Source organism: Phalangium opilio, unplaced genomic scaffold, assembly GCF_054372755.1.
Source record: "Phalangium opilio isolate 3A_F unplaced genomic scaffold, DU_Popi_V2 ptg000061l_1, whole genome shotgun sequence".
NCBI lineage: Eukaryota > Metazoa > Arthropoda > Arachnida > Opiliones > Phalangiidae > Phalangium > Phalangium opilio.
Window position 1 is genome coordinate 620570 of NW_028324178.1, and position 22469 is coordinate 643038.

General features: G+C 38.2%; 1 protein-coding gene across 1 annotated transcript; it reads left to right on the forward strand.

Annotated features, from left to right (window-relative positions):
- Positions 1 to 7334: 7334 nt before the first annotated feature.
- On the forward strand, positions 7335 to 9687 carry LOC149663516 (uncharacterized). Its single transcript, XM_089842100.1, has 6 exons — positions 7335 to 7810; positions 8041 to 8336; positions 8406 to 8567; positions 8631 to 8742; positions 8798 to 9331; positions 9397 to 9687. Exons 2-5 carry the CDS (start codon positions 8041 to 8043, stop codon positions 9047 to 9049), a joined length of 822 nt encoding a protein of 273 aa, XP_089698226.1. The 5' UTR covers positions 7335 to 7810; the 3' UTR covers positions 9050 to 9331; positions 9397 to 9687.
- The last annotated feature ends 12782 nt before the right edge of the window (positions 9688 to 22469 follow it).

The following is a 22469-nucleotide window of genomic DNA, read 5'->3' on the forward strand; positions in this document are numbered from 1 at the left end:
TCTAACATACGTCGCATAAGCTAACACCCTCTTATCTAAATCTGGCCATAACGTCACGACTAAAGAAGTTCACGCCCCTTAACCAGTTAAAAAAGACCTAATCAATTGGCGACCCCCACCCTCGACCAATAAACGAACTCAAAGAAACCCCCCCCCCGGATAAAAAACCGGTGTTCCCCCACTCTAGACACACGCGAGTATACACGCGCGGGTCTAGCGCGCTAGAAGGCTGGCGGCACACTTAAATGACCTAATTAACTCTCCATATTTCGGTGGGTTAACTACTGACGGAAGAGCAGTGGATGGTGGTGTTAGAAGCCAGTGTAAGTGCAGACTGGTGTCAATGTGGGATTGACAATGAACAGAAGATGGTGGTGATTGGAAGCCAGTATGTACAGACTGGTGTCCAAGTCGAATGGACGAAGACCACAAGATGGTGGTGATTAGAAGCCAGTAAGAACTGGTGTCAATGTGGGATTGACAAAGAACAGAAGATGGTGGTGATTGGAAGCCAGTATGTACAGACTGGTGTCCAAGTCGAATGGACGAAGACCAGAAGATGGTGGTGATTAGAAGCCAGTAAGAACAGACTGGTGTCCGTGTGGGATGGACAAAGACCAGAAGATGGTGGTGTGAGAACTCAAGTAGAGGAGCCATTTCCGTGACTGTGAAGGCAGTTCGGAAATGGCGAACATGTTTGCTCCGATACGCAAACTGCGAACGCGGTCACGTGGGTGTAACAACGGACAGACAGACAGACAGACAGACACACAGACAGACAGACAGACACACAGACAGACAGACAGACACACAGACACGGCCGTTACAGAACCTCTCCTGGACTACGTCACACGGAGAGGTAAAAACTGAAGCGCGATAGCGCCCTTGTGGGTAATATTGCGAAAATCTTGCACCGAAAAAGCCGGCGTCCCCGAAGGTTTCGTTACTCTAGAAGATATTCAAAAATTTCAAAATTATTTAGCTCCCCATTATCGAATCGTGATAGTTGATGCTGCAAATAATTTTACCATATTTCTCAAAGGAGCCCGCGCTCCTAAATTTATTTATCTCTTAAAAACTGGCGATCATATCCACCCCGCGAAAACTTGGCACGGCATGATGGGCGGCTGTATCTCTTGCGATTTATGCTTAAAATCGTTTAACAAATAAGATTTGTTAAAAGAGCATAAATGCCCCGAGGATACAAAACCCTATATATGTTTTCGTTGCCAAGGAGAAGCTTTTCATTCGACCAACGAGGACGTTTTAAAACGCTGCGACAAATGCCACCGTTATTTCTTCCCCGGCCCCTGTTTCGAAACTAATGTACTTAATGGCACCTGCGACAGTCAAAAACGATGTTTAGAATGTGGGCGGCTTATAGCCCAGGACAGATAGGCCAAAAAAGGGCTTGACCTAGAACATTTGAACATAAAGATGAAAATTGGTATATGTGTTGTTTTTGACCCAACAAAAAATATACTAAAAGTCCCCTGCTGTAGAGCGCGAGCTTTCGCCGCCATCTTGGAAAATGGCCGCCGGGAATGCCAGCTACAATGTATTCCACGTTCTTCTTCAAAAATTATGAAAATTGGTACAAACTATGATTGGAGCCACATGAACATCATGGCAAAATTTTACAGCTCTGTGTTTAATAGTTTGATCGCCATATTCGAAAATGGCCCCCGTGAATTCTAGGTACAGCGTATTTCATCATGTTGTTGGAAAATTATGAAAATTGATAGGCATTATAATCAGAGCTGTGTGAACCTCATAGTAAAATATTGAAGTCATTCATGAGGTAGTTTGGCCGCCATGTTGGAAAATGGCCACCGGGAATGTCATTTAAATACAGTATATTCTGCAAAAATTATAAAAATTGGTAAAAATATTGTTGAAGACCCTCTAAACATCAAACTTGAATATTGAAGACGTGCACGGTGCTACTGATAGTTTGGGTGCCATCTTGGAAAATGACTACTTGAAATGCCAAATATATTACAGATATAAATTTATTCGATATTTATTTATTGAGTAGATGATTTTCATGAACGTATTAAACGCCATAAAAATAACTATTTTCGAGTCTAAAATATTGATTGTCTACATTCACAGTTCTTTATTCAAAATGTTCTGTAGACTGCAGGTACAAATAATGAGCGTTATAAGTTCATCTGGTGCCGGAAGGAGAATGGTGTGAATGGGTCTTCGACTTTCGCGATCGCGAACCAATCCCCACTGGTCGGGATTAAATCGTTTTGTAGCTATTGTTGGACTTGAAGATACGCTCGGAAAGAATGTGGTTTTACGGCGCCGGTTGGATGAAGCTTAGCGAGATCAAATGGGAACTTGACAGTAAGTGTGGCAACGGTTCCATTATACGTGTAATATCCACATAGTTGAAGCGTGACGTGTCCATTATCACCCTGAAAAGCGACAAGAAATCTCTCTTCGGTAGCAGCTATGGCTTTCTTAGATGCAATATGGTCATTAAAAAAGCGCAACGAATTTGTAAGATGTTGATTATCGGTCGTTACTTTAAAACACGCCTTATCATAACCACAACCAGTTACAGCACGTAAATGAAAGAAGTGTTCTCTTAACTTTTTTATCTCAAAGGACTTGTCGTGGCGGAGGGGGCCCGAGTTCAGTGTTACGGTTAGGGAGTTCCTTGGGTTCGCCCTTGGTTCAGACCGTTCCTTGCCCCGTTCCGTGAAGGTTTTGCTGGGCCGCTTCGTCCCCACCCAGGTGTTGCCTTGGTTCGCCCCCGCTATTGGCAACCCTCTAGGGGGCGCGGATGCATTATTTAGACCGTATGGCACTGTTGTGTTTGGAGGGAACTCTACCGTCCACTCGAGCCTTCGGCTGCCTTAATCCTTCCCTGTCACCGACCACCTCCTGACTGGGCTTGCCGCTGACGGTGTCCAGCTTCTGTCACCTGCTCAAGTGGCGTTTGTCGAGCCCGCTGGCCGATCCCGTGTGCCATAACGGCGGTTCCTAAATTTCAATTTGGAATATGATGGGGAGGGTCGCTGATAAAGGCCCCCAGCTAGGTCTAGCGCCTAATCCAGGCCTCTGACATGCAATTATTATGAAAAAACTCTTCAGGATCACGATGAATATGAATGAAATGTTAGAGATTTGTCTAAAATCTATTCTTAAAAAACACTAAAATGTACAAACCCCATATTAAATTATATTCTCGAATCAACATGTTGAGAAAAACAGCTTTGAATAACTTTTCTTTCTTTCGGATTTTAGGGCAATAATTTTCGTGTGGCCATTTTTAAAGATGGCGTCGATAATTTCAACTTAGAGATGCCCATTTTTGTTGTCTATTACGTTAATGAAAATCATCTATTCAAAATAGGAATTTCGAAAAGATTTATATATTTGAAACATATTTAGCATTTCCAGCAGTCATTTTCGAAGATGGCGCCTAAACTATCAGTAGTAGAATGTCAATATTCAAGTATGATGTTAAGACGATCTTCAACCTAATTATTACCCATTTTCATAATTTTTGATTTGTATCAAAATGACATTGATGGCGGCCATTTTAAAACATGGCGGCCAAACTATCTGATTAATGACTTCAATATTTTACTATGAGGTTCAAATAGCTCTAATTATAATACCTATCAATTTTCATAATTTTCGAGAAACATGGTGAAATAAACTGTACCTAGCATTCACGGCGGCCATTTTCCAATATGGCGACCAAACTATTGAACACAGAGCTGTAAAATTTTGCCATGCTGTTCATGTGGTTCCATTTATAATGTGTACCAATTTTCATAATTTTTGAAGAAGAACGTGGAATACATTGTAGCTGGCATTCCCGGCGGCCATTTTCCAATATGGCGGCGAAAGCTCGTGCTCTACAGCAGGGGACTTTTAGTATATTTTTTGTTGGGTCAAAAATAACACATGTACCAACTTTCATCTTTATTTTAAAATGTTCTAGATCAAACCCTAAAAGTCCTGGGCTATTATGGGGGACTATCACGATTGCAATCCCGAATGCTCTCAATGTAAAATAGTCCATCCGCCAGGCGAGCATTTTGTTATGCCTTTGGAAACCAAAATGAAAGCCTCGCGGTTTATTTATTACAACATTGAGACTATTCTCAGAAATAATATCCACGTCCCCATTTTACTAGTTTGCGACGCCCAAACTGAAGCTGGCTTTGAAACCAAAATTTTTTACGGCCCCAATTGCGTCGAGCAATTTTTAAATTATTTATTTAGCGTAGAACAGGTAGTTTTGCCTGGACAAAAACGTAAAACGTATCAACCGCGCTTTACTAACACGCAAGTTGTAGCTCATTACGCGAAAGCTTTTGATAACTTCTTAATTCTTAACGCTTTAATACATAGACACGTAACCCCTGCCGTTATGTTTGACGGCAGTAAAATTTTGATGATTCATCTCGAGGGACCGCAAATTAGGTTTCTCGATAGCTTTAACTATATTAGTCAACCTTTGAGTAATTTCACCAGCATGTTTAGCCTCGGCGATGTGGCAAAAGGATTCTTCCCATTTGATTTCCATACCGAAGAAAATCTCAATTACATTGGCGTCATCCCTGAGGCTTCGTACTTTAACGTGGCTCAAATGAAGGCCAATGATTATCGAGATTTTCAAACTTGGTACGCGTCGAGGGAAGGATCTATATACAACATCAAAGAGGAGCTTATTAAATATTGCATTCAAGATGTTCGAGTCTTGAGGCAAGGCGTCGAAGCTTTTAGAAAAATTTACGTTAATCTAACAAAATTAGACCCTTTTTGCTTAAAAAATATCACTTTGGCGGGTGCTTTAACCACTATTTATCTTAACAATTACTATAAACCTTACAGCATGGGTATTGTTCCTTCTAACGGCTATAACGCAAAATTTAATCACAGTCAGATTAGCCTAAAATATCTCGCTTGGGTGGAGAAAACGGAAGATATAAAATTGCGCACTGCTTTAAGCTACGGGGGTGAATATCGCGTGGGTCCCTATTTAGTTGATGGCTATAGTGAAACTCCGCCCAAAATTTACGATTTCCACGGTTGCTACTTTCACGGTTGTCCATGCCAAAAACTTAATGTCTACAATAGCCAACTCAAGGCCAGCAACAGATTTCTGTACGAACGGACTCTAGATAGAGAGTTGTTTATTAAAGAGAAGATGCCCGGCTACGAATATACCTCCATTTTTGAGTGTCAATTTGTTAAGCTTTTAAAAGAAAACGCCGAAGCTAAGGCCTTATGTCCCCTTGCCCCATGATTGGTGCGTAATATTGCTTCTCCCAATTCATTGCCTTTAAATAGTTGTTCATTCTGGTGGACGTTAATCACATTCATTATGGACCAGAACATATTCAAATGCTCCAAGTGTGGATGTAAACGATTTTCACCTCAATCATATTTATGCCACATAAGAAATCTTCATAGTCATGAACCCAACCTAAGAATACAGTGTTGTATGTCCCACTCAAATTGTCCTAATGTTTACAAAACTTCATATATATAGTGCTCATAAAAATGAGTTTATCAAGAAAAACTTTGAACGATTGAAAAATAATCAGATTATGATACAAGAACGTGCGGATGTGGATGGTAATTTTGAAATGATCGACCAAGTGGATGAACTTCCACTGGACAATCACGAGTTATATAGAAATGAGTGCGCATCTTTAAATCAATTGAGCAATAACGCAGTTAGGTTTCTGCTAGAAGTACGGGAATTGCACAAGTTGCCTATTACTGTTGCGCAACAAATTTCAATTGGCGTTGCTAATCTTTTGTCTCAAGCACTTGAAATTAAAACCAATGTCGCGGGTGAGTCTAGTGTGGTGGTTGAAAGCTTTACCAAAAGCATTAGGAATCCTGAGGCGTTACATAAGTATTGCAAAACAAATCTGCAAATGTTAGAACCAGTGGAGTATCAGCTTGGCTATTCAAAATATGTAGGGCGAAATGGTTTACAAAAAATGGACACCTTTCAATATATACCACTGTTGGAACTTTTAAAATTATTGCTGAGAAAAGATGATATCCGAAATGATGTAACAAGGGAAAAATCGATTGAGAACAAAGAATACCTTTCAGATGTTAGGGACGGTTCTAATTTTAAAAATCACTGTCTTTTTTCGAAGATGCCGAAGGCGCTACAACTACATCTCTATACAGATGAAATCGAAGTAGCAAATCCGTTAGGAGCAAAGAAAGGTGTTCACAAACTAAGCATGACCTATATGACGTTAGGAAACATGAGTTCTAAGTATCGTAGCAAGCTCTCAAGTATATACTTATTAGTCGCTGTTTTAGACACCTCACTTAAACGACATGGAGGTTATCATAAAGTGTATTAACCTTTATTGGATGATATTATTAAGCTCGAAACTGAAGGCATCACGGTAGCAAATGAAACCTATTATGGGAGCGTTCTTACAATAGCTGGTGATAATTTATCTAGCCACGCTTTAGCCGGTTTTATGCAATCATTTTCTAGAGGTCGTGTTTGCAGATTTTGTATGGCCTCTCATGAAGAAATTGGGAGAAAATTTAGGGAGTCTGAATTTGTGTTAAGAACTGAAGATGAAATAGATTATCATGTTAAAAATGTGGAAAAAAATCCTCTTAATTCGTCGATTTATGGAGTTAAACAAAAGTGTTGTTTTAAGAAACTTTCACGATTTCAAGTATCCAAAAGCTTTCCGCCAGACTGTATGCATGACTTATTTGAAGGAATTGCACCAAAATTCCTGCGCGCCCTTATCATGACACTAGTAAACAAAGGATTTCTTACCTTATCAGTAATTAGTCAAAGAATTAAAAGTTTCAAATATGGGCCCCTTACAAATTCTAAAATTCCAAGTATTCTCTCAGAAACTGTTATTCAGGGAAAATCAAATATTAGTGGATCAGATTCTCAAAAGCAGTGCTTCTTCCAGTTATTTTGTTTTATGTTTGGAGACTTAGTTGACGAAAATCAGGAGGAATGGAAGTGCCTTCTGATATTAAGCGAGATATTTGAAATAATTTGCTCTCCCGTAGTTGAAAATGCATGGATTCCGTATCTTAGGATGTTGAGTTGAGTGAAGACTTCCTTTCGCTTGCTGCCGAACTTCGTTTAAACATTTTCATTCCTAAACTACATTATCTCATCCATTACCCAAGGCTTATAACAGAATTTGGACCTCTGATTAAGCTTTGGTGCATGCGTTACGAAGCAAAACACCATTACTTTAAAGAAATCGTAAAACGATGTAGAAATTTTATAAATATACCTAAAACTGCGACGAACCGCCACCAGTATTTGCAATGCTATGAATTAAGTGGCACAAATGGGTTAATAGAAGATAGCATCGACGAAGGAAAGTCAAAGTTAATTAGGATGTCGGTTTTGCCCTTGGAACTAGTTTAAGAAATTAAATCATACATTTTTCACGAAAATCCTCTTAAAGAAGTGAAAGACATTTATCTAACGCCAACACTTCAGTTTAATGGAGTTAAGTACTTAAAAGATACTATGATTGTTCTGGATTTGGTGCAAGCTGAAGAAATACCACTATTTCTTAAAATCACTAATATAATACAAACCTGTAATGTGTGGCTTCTTTGTGGAAGAATATTTGTGGCAAACAAATTTTACACTCACTTCAATGCATTCGAAGTGTATGACGCCAAAATATGGAAAATATTAAAACCGGGCGAAGAAAAAAATGGTTATTATGCTCTAGAAGCTTATGCTAAAGAAGGAAAACTTTATGTTCCAATGCGACATGCTCTCAGTAAGCATTGGTGTAATAATTGAGTATGTGTTTAAATCTAACACCTTTAATGCTAAACATGCATTTAATTTTTATTTGTATATAAAAATACCTCCTAATTATAAAATAGATCAAATCATTAGTGAAAATTGCAAATCTTTTTGCAAAAACAAGCTAAATTACCTTCAGCGCTTTTCAATATGAAATAATTGCGTGTTAAGCCTGATTTTCTCTCGTTTAATGGTAAAACTAAAAAGTTTTTTTTTTAATTCAGATGCCAGAGTACCATATTACCCATGGAGTATCTAAAAAGATACTAACAATCCCCGAAAATGCCGTCTTTGAAGATTTGTTGTCTAAAATCAAACAGATATTCAAGATTACTGCCACAAAAAGTTTGTTGTTGCAAGTTTTTGAAAATAAATATGACGATTGGCGCAACATTGGGAATGATGAATTACCTCAACATGAATCGAAATTAAACGTTATAGTAAATGAAAATTTAGAGACTAGCGGTGGCGACTCCTTGTTAAATTTAGATGAATCAAATAATTCCGATGTTTCTACTGGGTGAATATTTTTATGAAGATTAACTGGTTTATACCTTTTGCGATATTTAAGTATGTATATGTTTTATAGCTACGCAGAAGGAAGACCAGTTTTTCCGCTTGTTTATACAGTACCGAAATTTGATCCAGATATCATGGAACTGATTGAGCAAAAAAATGATTCAGTACTCCAACGAAAATACCGATCCAGAATAATAAACACATTGTACGAAGACCTATCAAGACACACCATGTTAGTGTAAATTTATGGATGCTTAAACAGATAGCATATTTTAATTGTAATTCCTCGTTTTAGGTATCCAACGCATGATCATTACGAAGAGACTGTAAAAAGGCTAATATTGAAGCACAAGTTTTTAAGCGACAGACAAGAAAATGGAGATTTTCACTCAATTCCCAAAGCATATGCAAGTACATAACATAAAATGTTCACCAGTTTTTTTAATATAAGATAATTTATAGACAACTTGGCGGCAAGCCTTGAAGAACAAATTTAAGCATCAAAGAATGCCTTTGACAGCTGATATAGAAGTTGCTAAAGCTAAAGCTACCCACGGCACTCAAGCAAAAAGAGAGTGTGCCAAGAGAAAAGCAGCTGAGCTTGCATCTGGTACAAGCGGTACAGTTGGAACCATTGCACCCCTGCCCAAAAGGATTAAACGTGGGGTAGGTCGAATATTTCTTCATATATTGTTTTGTATTCTAATCATTTAAACCAAATGCAAAATAACAGCGCTTGTGGTTCTTTACAGTTAAATTAATAATTATATTTTTCAGAGTCCAAAGAATGGTGACTTTGGAGGAGAGGACGAAAAGAGTGTGAAGACCCATATTGCTCTTCTTCAAAAAGAGTGGTCTAAAATCAAACCTGACGAAATGTTGATTGACGAAAAAATGTGTGCCACTCTTCTTTATAGGGAAAGTTTATCATTATCTGAAACGTTTCCAATTTCGGAACTATTCGTTCTGTTTCCACCCTTGCATTCCGAGAAGCAGGTACCAAAAACTCCAATTTGTTAATTGTTCAATGTCATTAAAATATTTATAATACGTCATTATAGATATTCAAAGAAATGCACAGAAAAACCATTCTAACAAGTGAAGTAGAGAAGCTCGTGCAAAATTTTGCTGAACTTAATCACGAAAAGATTTTGTCCATGATAAAGTAAAAGCCGAAAAGGAAAACTTTCATTGAAAAAGTGGAGACGGCCTCAGAGGCAATGAATGATGAAAAAATCAAATGTAAAAATCTAATTTAGGCTTAAAGGGATAAAGAGCTCTTGGAAAAGGATATTTTTACAATGCAGGTTCACATCATTCGCGTTTTTTTAGTTAATCGCGAAAGTTTTGGTTTGTTCTAGCAAACCCTAAGCACATTTTCAAAGAAAGATTAAACCGAGAAGAATCTCGGTTGGCCCCAATTGTGCCAATTGGCCATATGTCTAATCAGCCCCACTAGCGGATGGTCTGAAAACTACTCCCATAGATTCTAGGTAGTAGGTATATTTAAGCGGGTTTGCAGAATTTCCGCTGATTAGACATATGGTCAATTGCTTTCCAACATATTTTCTGGCAGGAAATGTCTTAAAATTACAGTTAGCATAAAGTGGCTTTTTTGTTATTTCACTATAAATGAAAGCAAAAATTTCGCTGTTTCAAGAGTTAAATAGATTTGTAAAACATATATTTAATAATTGAGTTTTAGTATCTTGAGATTTCGTCTAAACAATTGACACATAATAATTAAATATATTTTTTCTCTCAGAAATAAGGACTGCGGCTGCATTAGTAGGGTTACCGTATTTATTCAAAGACGAGATTGATGGTTGGGTAACCAAAAAGGTCATATAAACATTTTTAACATTTTTAATTTTAAACCAAACTTGAATTTTATACCTTTACATAAAATTAGGACGATCCAAAGGCGGAACCTTTGGTAAGAATGAAGGGTGATTCCCTTTTCTCAACACCCACAGAGGTCACTGTTGGGACGGACCAAATCTCATGCAGCAGCATTGTTTTTGTTGTTATTATGTCTTCAATTTGCAATACGAGAAGACAGTGAAAAAACTTTGTTATTTTTCCAAATGGTTATTCTTAGGCTTGAAAAAGAAAAAAGCTGAGACCTTCCTTCCAAACTATTGTGAATAACATAAGTGCTAAAGATTAAAATCTTAAAAACAGAACTTGACATGTTTTATTACACAATAAAACCTTATCATCAAAAAGTTTAGACTTTTGTACTAAATAGTGTTGAAAGTTAAGCAAATCTTTCAATTTAAGTTAGGTTCTTTTGGGATTTATCGGTAGCAAGAGTTTTAACCACCCATTGGTAGAACCTAGAACCGTGAACCTACGAGGGTTCAGTTATGAACTATATCCATTAATTAAACCTTGAAATCGAGTAATGGATATTTGAACCTTTGAAGGTTAAATCCTGAACCATCAATTAATAACCTTGAAAGTGTGTGGAATGTATTTGAACCTATGGAGGTTAAATTCTGAACCATCAATTAATAACCTTGAAAGTGTGTGGAGTGTATTTGAACCTATGAAGGATTAATTCTGAACCATCAATTAATAACCTTGAAAATGTGTGGAGTGTATTTGAACCTATGAAGGATTAATTCTGAACCATCAATTAATAACCTTGAAAATGTGTGGAGGGTATTTGAACCTATGAAGGTTCAATTCTGAACCATGAGTTAATAACCTTGAAAGTCTGTGGAGGGTATGTGGACCTACGAAGGTTCAATTCTGAACCATGAGTTAATAACCTTGAAAGTCTGTGGAGGGTATGTGAACCTATGAAGGTTCAATTCTGAACCATCAATTAATAACGTTGAAAGTGAGTGGTGGATATTTGATCCTATGAAGGTTCAATTTTGAACCTCTCACTGAAATGTCTGAACCTTGCAAGAGGTTCAAAATTGAACCGCCACAAAAGGCTCATATTTCAACCTACGTGGCTGGTGGGTAATTGAACCTATGAAGGTTCAATTATGAACCTATCACACAAATATCTGAACCTTGCAAAAGATTCAAAACTGAACTGACTCAAAAGGCTCATATTTGAACCATCATGACTGGTGGGTATTTGAACCTAGTAAGGTTCAAGTTTAAACCGTACGGATATTTTTCAAAGGTGTAAGTCGGAACCCTTCATGGTTCGAAATTGAACCCTTTCAAGAGGTTCAAGATTGAACCGATTTCAAAGGGTTCAAGTTCGAACCAAAAAAGGTGCTCTATGGGTTTTCCGACTTTGAACCCTTTAAGGTTCAATTCTGAACTTTTTTATAGCAGTGTAGGACGTATTGAAGATCCATATTAGCGTTCCATAACTCTAAAATCTTCTTGTTGTATGGATTAATTCTTATTTCCTGCGGCGACCTTTTCAGAAGGACAGTGAGCCTTCTAATTGGATAAGTTATAGCTGCAATATATTGCTCTTCCGTTAGGTTCAGCGTTTCCAGAAATTCTTCAAATGTTTCCGGTGCAGTTTCGACTTTCAATATCGCGATAGCATTTCGCACCAATTTGCTTAAGGCTTCAACCTCTTCAACGTTTTCGTTTTCATCACGCTTAGAAGGGTCGTAAATAAGGGTTCTTCCCATTGGCGGAAAAGTTATGCCAAAACGACACGATAACTGTCCACTATCGTTCTTCTAAACATCAGGTTTTGGAATGCTTGTGAGTTTGCAGCTTGACCAAGTTGTTCCATTTTTCACTTCCATCCCCTTTCGAGCAGGTAATGTTGGAATCAATGAATATGATAACCTCTTCTAGATTGGAGTTATCGCTTCTCAATTGTGGGGCGTTTTTATTCCAGAGTAGAATATGGGCGTGTGGTGATCCCCTCTTTTGGAACTCTATTCTAATGTAGTAATCATCAATGATTCCAATCGGTGACTCCTTGCTTCGCAGAAACTTGGAAAATTCTCTCAAACGATAATCAAAATATCGGCTGCAGGTGACAGGGTCCCCGTTGATAAGCTTAGCTCTCTCCATAAATCCCAAGGTTTTTACATATTCTTTCGCAGTTTCTCAAGGGTGCCCGGCAATGACGCACAACGACTCCAAAAGCTCTTCCCATTTCGTCTCAGCGGCACTCAGAGTGAGGAAACACGTAGGATTACCAAGTTGGCGAACCATAGCCAGAAGATCTTTCTCACGCTGTTGTAAATAGCAAGGGGAAGATCTGATGCTATCCAAATCTTTGTAACCATCATCGTGTTTCACCAAAGAATCCAAACTTCCAGGCGCTGTTAATGCTCCCGCTGTGTATGCTTGGCCAGCTTTGGACTTGGTTTTTCTCATGCAAATATTAGTAGCGCGCCGTAGTTTTGACGATACTAATTTAACATAGGAATAAAATATTTTTTGGAATACTAGAGGCACAACGCCTATCGCTGCATCTGAACTCCCATTTTATTTGCTGTGTGTACGTTGCCTTAGGTGGTAGCTTCAAAGCTTGGCCAGCGTAAATACTCGGGAAAGAAAGGTATTCGGAGACCTCATCATAAATAATTGATTGTGATATCTGCCCTTCTCCAGGAGCATAAGCAATACTCTCAATCTGGGGCGTAATTAGATCTTCAGATGAAAGCAAAAGGGTATCACTGTTTCCATTGTTCAATGCTGTTTCTTCATTAATTTCGTCCCATTCCTGGTCGCTGTCAGGTGCTTGTTGAGGTTCTACAGCAGAATTACTTGGTTGATCTGTACCAACAGGGGGCGTGTGCTCTACTTCAGTTGGCATATCTTCCTCATTCGATACGAACTTTATTTTGTTGATCTATACCAACAGGGGGCGTGTGCTCTACTTCAGTTGGCATATCTTCCTCATTCGATACGAAATTTACACTATTAGATTCGCTGAATTCCAAAGCCACTTCATCTGGAACTGTAACTCCATGTTTCAAATACAAAGGAGTTGTTATTAGAATCTTTAAAGCATCCAGTATTTTTCTGGGACGAACTGTTTCAAACATATAGTGGTGTTGATATTCCTTCTTCCTCATGAGTTTAATTTGAATAACTTGAGTGTCAGTGGGGCCTCTGGGCAGAATTGAAACAGAAGAGTCGATTGAAACTGGTGCATTTACGACATTACCGCGAATGCCTCTTAGCTGATCAACTCCTAGTTTTCATATCTGCATAAACGGTAATCGCGGAGAAATCATCCTACATTCAAGTTCTGTAAGATCTTTCAACTCCATGGGTAAATCAGGAAAAAAATAGCCGTTTTCTTTGGAGAGTGGTGGTACTTTCCTTCTAGAAACGTAGCTGTGGCAAGAACCACACAACAAAATATGCGACGGAAACACTCTCTCGTGTACTCCGTCAACTGACAAGTATTTTACTGACTGTTTTTTTAACAGAAGTACGGAAAATAGTCCAGAACAGCATTAGCATTTATAATCTGGACCATATGATATATTTTGCAGATAGGCGTTTTCGAAATATTGTGAGTGTTGTCTCCTAATCTGCCTTGTAGCGTTGTCCCTCTGCATTTCGGCTTCTCTATAGTTGGGATCTTGACGCCTCTCAATTCTTGACAGATTATCTCTCCGGTTTTTGGGTTCACGGTACACAGAATTTTCACGCCTAATTTGCCTTGTGTAATTATCTCTCTGGATTTCCGCCTTAGCATAATCCATATTTCCTCTTCTTTTCTTCCTGGAAAGATTAACCGTTTCTAACTCAGATTGAGCATAATTTGAATCTGTGCGCTTATCTCTCCGTTTCAAAAAATAATTTTGCATGTTATTAGTTTTCTGATCCACAACGGAAGCTAAAGGATGCTGACCAGCTGATGGGTCCTGACAAGTAACGCCCACACTAGTTGATGGGTCCTGCAGAGTTAAAGAACTCTGACTACTAGATGGGTCCTGCAGAGTTAAAGAACTCTGACTAATTTATGGGTCCTGCAGAGTTAAAGAACTCTGACTAGTTGATGGGTCCTGATTAGTTAAAAAACTTTGTGGAAAAGCTCTGATTGGCAGGCGATTCTAACACCAACTGCCTCTCGAGCTTTTTTTTGCCGCATATCTCTCTCGTCTTCGAGCTTTTTCTCTTTCTCTGTATTCTGGATTCAAACGAAGCCTTCTCATCTTTTCCGCTGATGTTTCTTTCACATTAGATGCCATTTCTGGACTCTCTCGTATTTGTAAAACAGCCGAGTTAGACAGGCACAAAGTCAATTTTGATTTCAGACCGTTGAAAATGTCCTAACTTAGTTCATAACTAGTTATATATCCCGAAAACAATCTTGGTTTACACGTAAATAGGCCTAACAAATAATAAAATATGACAATGATAGAAAAAAAATACCCGTTCAAAGAAATACTTAATTTAATTATATTAATTCTGAAAATAAACTATAGATACTGGTAAATTAATAGGCCTAATAAAAATGAGAACTATGGTAAAAAGATTCAAAACAAATAGTTATTTCGAACAATAAGTTATCAATTAGCATTCTCAAAAGGCAGAAGTAAACTTCCACAGCCGTACAGCACAGAGTTCGCAAGAGAACAAAGGAAAGGATGTTCAGAGCAGTGATGCCAGGTGGGAAAAATGGAATTTTCCTTTTCAACCCTTAAAATTTCCCGTTTTGGACCAAAATTTCCCTAGTTCAGGGCTGCCAGATTCCGCGCATAGAAAATGATAGAATTATAAGGCTCCGTGATTATAGCATGACAACTGTTTTTAGCGATGTATTTTCGTAACGACCAGCGTGGGAAATTAGGTGGTGGCACAAGGCAAATGACAAGTTTAAAAATTGCCTGGTCCAGTTTAAAAATTAAATCGGAGGGGGGTCAGTGGTCCATTGGACCACTAAGAAATTTCAAGGGTAACCTGAGTCTAGACATTAACTCAAATATTTTAGTTATCCACTTCTTTAGTTTAGCAGACGACGTGCTCTGGTCAATGGTAATGGACCAGTTTATTTATTCCAGGCCAGGGGGGTCACTGGCCTAGTGTCCAGTTTCTAAAAAATCCTTATTTTCCACCCTTATAGCAGACGACGTGCTCTGGTCAATGGTAATGTACCAGTTTATTATTCCAGGCCAGGGGGTCACAGGCCTAGTGTCTAGTTTAAAAAATCCTTATTTCCCACCCTTTTTGCAGTAGACTTTCAATAATTCAATGTTTGGAAATTACTAAAATTAGTAGCAGGGCTGCTATCTATTGTGAATCCAACGTAATTAATAAGTCAATATATAATTATTAATATTTTTATATTTTATAAAATTATTTTAATATAAAAATTATATTAGCGATATATAATTATATTAATTTAATGAGTACGTTCAATTAAATTTAATTTATTTGCTAGAAATTGTAGCTAGGGGGCTCTTAAAATGTCAGATTGCCTGATCCGGAAAAGCTCGATAGTCCGCGCCAGAGGCCTTAGGGCCCTTATACCGTCAATCATTAACCACACAACAAAACCTAGTAATCAAAGTGAAGAAGAAGATGACATAGTGAATTGGTTGAAAAAGAAAATTATTTAATAACTACTCAATTTTGTGTTTCTCAAACTTTAAATGCTTTAAATTAAATCTAAAATAATCAAAAATCGCAAGGAATTGAGAAATAGCGAATATAATGAAAATTCGAACAAGTTAAGAATAGAACATGAACCCATGATTACGCCAACTAATTTTTAGAATGATCAGTAGCTAAATTTTAGGATGATTTCAGTTAGTAAATAATTGTCCTCAATTGAATTCCATCTTTTCCCACAAGGAGGGTCTGAAATTTGCATCACTTGGCAGAGACTTGAGGTCGTCAGCGTTTAGTGACCGACTCTCAATGGGTACTAAAAAACTAGGATACATTTAAATTGAAATTCCAAATTATAATTAAATACTATTTGTTTGATACGTTGATATTAATGTAATCAATCCTTGAATACGTTAATTTAGTTTGACATTAGTCAAAGTTTAGTTTTTTCATACATTTAATACTCCTGTTATCGTTGAGTTGTTGATTTAATTTTGTAATTATCATTGAGAAATTCAAATGGAGCCTTACATTTTTCATATTAACTTTACGGAAGGAGAACCAACTTTAGACTCAGCCAGTTAGTCAGGCCTGTTTGTGTAACACTTGAAGCCCAGGCCTCCCTGTTTAAATGCAATGAATCCTCTTAGTCTGTAAACTATGTATTCTCCCAAATTATTTAATGTTCATTTTATGGAGAAGCTTAAGTTTAAGATTTTTATTTGATACATTCATAGTAACGTTATTTTAACCTTCAATACCTTTTTATTTATACTTGAGTAGCATAGTTTTTAGAATGATAACTTAATTTAAGGATGATGTCATTTTGTAAATCGCGTTAATTGAGTTCCCCTTTTCAAACTGGGATAAATTTAAATTGAAATTCCAAATTATAATTAAATACTTTTTGTTTGATACCTTGAGACTGGAGGTGGCAACGTTATGGGTATTTAAAAAACTGGGATACATTTAAATTGAAATTCCAAATTATAATTGATTACTTTTTGTTTGATACCTTGATATTAACGGAATCAATCCTTGAATATGTTAATTTAGTTCACGTTAGCCAGAGTTCGCATTTCTTACTCCTGTTATCGTTGAGTTGTTGATTTAATTTTATAATTATCTTTGATCAATTCTTTCTCTCTCTTCTCTTGACTCTAACTTAACTCGATTTATGTACTAACCGAGCGTGGCTCAGTTGGCTAAGGCAGGCGCTTTCACTAGCGTCGAGTGTGGATCAGGAGGTCACGGGATTGGTTCCTGGGTGTATCTGAAAAATAATTTCATTTGAAATAAAATGTGTTACGCCACCTTTGTGGTGTAACGAGAACTAAAGGTGAAATTTGAATTGAAAATTCGCGGGAAATTCGAAATTCAAATTGTTAATTTATGACGAATCTCATCAGTTCACACCAAATCCAGCCAGCCTTCCAACAGAGGTCGGAACAATCGTTTTCCAGCTCTAAAGAGCGGCAAATCGAAAAACTAATCGGTTTCCTATGCGGACTTTATCGCGACCTTTTCTAAAAATATCGGTTTCCTATAGACCTTTCAATAAATTTTCTATCAAAGTTTCAAATAGGAGTAAGGATCTTACGCGAGGGCAGGAGATGAAGCCTCGCGGCAGAATAGACAACATATCTATCTTTGTACTTTTGAAGAACGCGTCGTCTGCTACTCATTCTGGAGTGAGACACAGAAGAAAAACTAGAAATATGTAAACCATAGGTATAGAAATACACTATTATAGCCTAGATAAACTACCTTTGATTCAACGCTCGAGACTCAATGAAGCCAAAAATCGAATCGGTAGGGTGGGGAATAAAGCGACACTAGCCACCTAACGGCGGACGGGGAAACTAAAAATAAAAATGTTCTGTTTTTTTTTTTTTTTTCCTATACAAATTATTGAAAAAAGGCGGGAAATTCAAGTTGCAACTTTCATATTTTTAAAACTTAAAAGCTTTTGGCGTTGTTAAAAAGGATAATCGGCAAGTGGAAAGTGAATTGTACTAATTAGTAAAACCGTTTAGAATGTCTTTTTGAGTAGTGATAGCTATACAGATACGCATGGATCCAACATGGCCGCCACCCCAAGATGGCCGCCACTACCCAACTCAAACCAAACTTCCCAGACAAGTCCGGACTGACCCGAGCTCGGGCGTGTTATTTTTCAACCCTAGATCGATGAACTACCAACCCTAGATTGTGTTATTTTATGGAGAAATCTTACCTGATATTCCCTACCTTCCACCGTGCTATGGGTATTCCTGCCTTCCACCATGCTATGCCCCCGAACAAGTCTAAACCAACCCAGACTTGTGTTATTTTGCCAGATTTCTGTTTGAATTTCCCACCATAGAACCTTTAAATATGTCTGAGAAACAAAGACAAATATACAAATAAAGATTTTATTGTTCTTATCTCTAGTGTAAAAAAAAACATCTTGTTCAAAGTGACATTTTGATTTTCAAAACTTGATATTTTAGTCGAAATCTTAACTGAAAGCCGCTCTTTAAATCGTAATTAGCGCCACTAGCTTTCTTTATGCATTCTGATGACTGACGTCAAGTGGCTTAAGATAAACGATGCCGGATGAATTTTGATGAAAGACAGGCAGGGTAATCGAGGATTGTTAGAAGACAACCTTTTAAGTGAAGCCTTCCATCGGTTCTCGAAGATCTTTAGCGTTTCGACGTGGCTTGGTTGTTTTTTGCCGCTTCTTGGGTCCAAAATGTATCCAGCGTTGAAGAGAGCCACGTTGATGTCGTGAAATTGTTAAGTTTGAGAAGGACATCGAAGTCAGGATTCCAGTTAGAGCCGTACTGAAGAGAACGTGCTCCAGTTGGTGCAGGGTACGCAGAACCTTATGCGGTGGCAGGGCTTGTCGGGTTGTACGGGCCATGTCCTATAAAATTCTTCCTTGACCCTTTACCTCCCGAAGGAAGTTACATCCGAGCCACTGCGCGGCTTGGTCTTCCGGCCCAGGTCTGGTTGTTTGACCCACAACCATCAAGCTTTCTTTGTGCTTTTGGATGGCAGAAGCGACTTCACACAAATTTTACGCGACTTTTAAGAGACCAACTCCAAAATTTTCTATGATGGAAAACGCGTCATATTAAGTCCTGGCACCAACAACCAGACGAGCAACAAATAATTAAACTCGGCAGGTCTGGTTGATGGCGCCAGAACTTCCCTCATCGCGGTAGTCAGTTGTGTGGATGCATATGACACCGCAATGAAGGTCGATTCATGAACCTCCTCAACATGATTCGACCTGGTTTTTTTGTTCTATTTCCTGCATTGGGTCCTAAACCATGGCCGACGTTGAGTGGTGGGCCGCAAAAATGCGACTTCACGCAAATTTCCGCAACTTTTGTGCATGTAACCAGTAAAGATTACAAAACAAGTTACGGAAATCGAGGCACATGAATCGAATTTGGTCTCTTTTCAGGCTATTCCTGAAAAGAGACGGATGGAAAAATCGAATTTGGTCTCTTTTCACACAGCAAAAGCTGTGTGAATCCACGATCGGCGGGTAAAGTCATCTTAGTAGAGATGGTACTGAACACGGTTAAACAGGAGAGCGTAGCCAGGTAACTGGTAACTCTCTCTTTAAAACACGACTCTTATATACTAGAATATCACGTAGATGTTTCAAGGATGACGACTTAAAACTTTCCTTGTTTTGAGGAAAATATTTTATTGGAAGCGGTTAGGGTTTAATTAACTATGCACGTAGATGTTTCAAGGATGACGACTTAAAACTTTCCTTGTTTTGAGGAAAATATTTTATTGGAAGCGGTTAGGGTTTAATTAACTATGCACGTAGATGCTGCAAGGATAACGACTTAAAACTTTCCTTGTTTTGAGGAAAATATTTTATTGGAAGCGGTTAGGGTTTAATTAACTATGCACGTAGATGCTGCAAGGATAACGACTTAAAACTTTCCTTGTTTTGAGGAAAATATTTTATTGGAAGCGGTTAGGGTTTAATTAACTATGCACGTAGATGCTGCAAGGATAACGACTTAAAAACTTTCCTTGTTTTGAGGAAAATATTTTATTGGAAGTGGTTAGGGTTTAATTAACTATGCACGTAGATGTTTCAAGGGTAACGACTTTAAAAGTTTAAGAATTTTTAAAGTTTTTGATGAAGATAAACGGCCTGTTGTTTAAGATCGTCCATAGCTCAGTGGATAAAGGCAGGGTCTACTAATGTAATACCCAAAAAGGTGGCGAGTTCAAATCCCGGCCAGTTCACCGAGCTATGGACGATCTTTTTATGTATAAAATAAGGTTTGTTTAAGAAGTTGGGGTTAGTTGATAAACAGGCGTTAGTCATGAATGACGACTTCTTTTTAACTCTAGCGTCTAATACGTGTCTAGATATATATCCAAACAATACTCAGTCAAGTTTTAAAAATTATTTGCATCAGCCCCTTAACTTGACTAGTGATTATGAAGTTGGGTTGGCGGAAATCATATTTCCAAATCATTGGGTGAATATAAGCGAAGAGTTTAACAAGTTTGAAATTCAGGTTGTAAGTGACCCAAACCGTGACAACTATGCAGCTGTTAGAGAGCCTGTTGAATATCAAAAAATAGAGATACCTGTCAATCGTTATACCAAGACCAAAGAGTACGAACTGCCCCAAAATTTTGTCGAGCTGTTAAATGATGATGTAGACAGTCATCCGTATTTAAAAGGCAAATTATCTTTTAAATTAGTGAATAAATATAAAGACGGGGCCCTGGGAAAACAGTTAGATACAAACTTTCCCGTTTACCTGCAAGTTTTAGGAGAGGAAAACATACGGTTCAAAATACCAGCTGATTCTCCCTTGACCACGCTATTTGAATTTAAAGAGAATAATTACGAAGATGTTCCATATATATCCAAATATCCTGTATCAAAGCATGCTAAAAATATAAGTTTAAATTACACTAATAATTACGTGGAAATCGAAATTGATAATGTTGGAGATAGTTTTAAAAAAAAATTTGATTACAAGTACATTCCCAAGGCCGCCATTAAACGTAAAACAAACTACGAAGTTCCGCCAATAAGAAAAAAGCCTCAGCCGGAATATAGGCCTGTACCGCCATCTATACCTATTTTACCGCGAACTACGCCTTTTCTTCCGATACCTATTGCTACGACTGAACCCGTAGTATTTGTACAACCACAGCCATCCAAAATAACCCCTCCCCCACCACCACCCAAAATAACTATTCCAAAACAAACCTCTCCAAAGCCTTATTATCCAACATATTCAGGGCCTGACCCCTCTAAAACGCCAGCTTCAGGTAAACAGTTACCTCCAAATTCGACTAAACCGATACCTCCAAGTTCAAATAAACCGATACCTCCAAGTTCGGATAAACTAATACCTCCGAGCTCAACTAATTCAGCCGCTACTACAACGATTAATTCAGCATCTACCACAACAACTAAACCAACATCTACTACAACAACAACAACTAGGCCAACCCCGTCTACTTCAGATCCCTTAAAGATTCTGACTACAGACCCACCAAAGGCTGAATTACCGAAGCCAAAGCCGGAGCCAGATCCCCTGAAACTTCCGGATTCCCCCAAAATTCCAGCTCCGGACCCATATAAGCCTGATCTATCAAAACAAGAGGCCCCGAAACCCTCTACCTTCGAACCACTGACGCCGACCCCCTCGCCAACAGAGGTTGAGGAAATATATATATTTCCAGACCCCTCAAAACCTGACTTACCGAAACCCGACTTACCGAAACCCGACTTATCGAACCCCGACTTACCAAACCCCGACCTATCAAAACCTGATCTATCCAAGCCTGATCTCTCAAAATCTCCAGACTCTACAACATCCTCTACTTTTGAGCTACCCGTATTACCGACATCCTCCCCACCACCGGTTGATAAAAAACCCTTGTTTCCGCAGCCGGTTGATCCGCCAAAGAAAAAACCCGAGCCAATTATCTCTGAAAAGCCTAAACAAATTAACCCCGAAGATTATGATAACTATAAAATATTGTTCTTACCGCAAACTTTTAAAGCCAGTAAAACGCCAGAGAAAAACGCCGAAGGGCTTTATCGAGCCGTAGCCAACACTTTAGAAAAATTAGTAATAAATAAAATTCAATTCACATATCACGTAGTAGATAATTGGGGCTATGCTATCGTGTATAATTTCAAAACACCGGAATGGGTGGAAATTAAATTTTCTCCCCAATTAGCTAAATTGCTCAACCTCGACCCCGATAAATATTATACCGGAAAGCAGCAATGCGGGCCCTTAAGCCTCACGATACAAGAATATACCATAAATGAAAACAATGCCTATCTAGAATATCGAATCAATAGAACCATTAAGCATTATACCGCCGGGGAGGAGCCATGGATTTATTTATTGTTCTTGGTGTCAGGCGAGTTTAAAGCGCAACAATCTTTGGAGGATGATTTTAAAATTTATTATGAAATCGCCGAAAAGCTCAAAATAAGCTCGAACAACCACGATCCTTTAAGATTGCACAATGCTGAATTTAGCGTTATTAAACAAGGAGCGGAGCATTATTTTAGAGTCCATTGTCCGGCAAAAATTGAAATGAAATTTTCGCCGGATTT

Bases quoted from the DNA above. Each gene is read 5' to 3' on its own strand.
- LOC149663516 (XM_089842100.1), top strand. From the start codon at position 8,041: ATGCCAGAGTACCATATTACCCATGGAGTATCTAAAAAGATACTAACA. The intron at 8,337-8,405 runs GTGAATATTTTT...TATGTTTTATAG, and splicing joins AATTCCGATGTTTCTACTGG to CTACGCAGAAGGAAGACCAG. The intron at 8,568-8,630 runs GTTAGTGTAAAT...TCCTCGTTTTAG, and splicing joins GACCTATCAAGACACACCAT to GTATCCAACGCATGATCATT.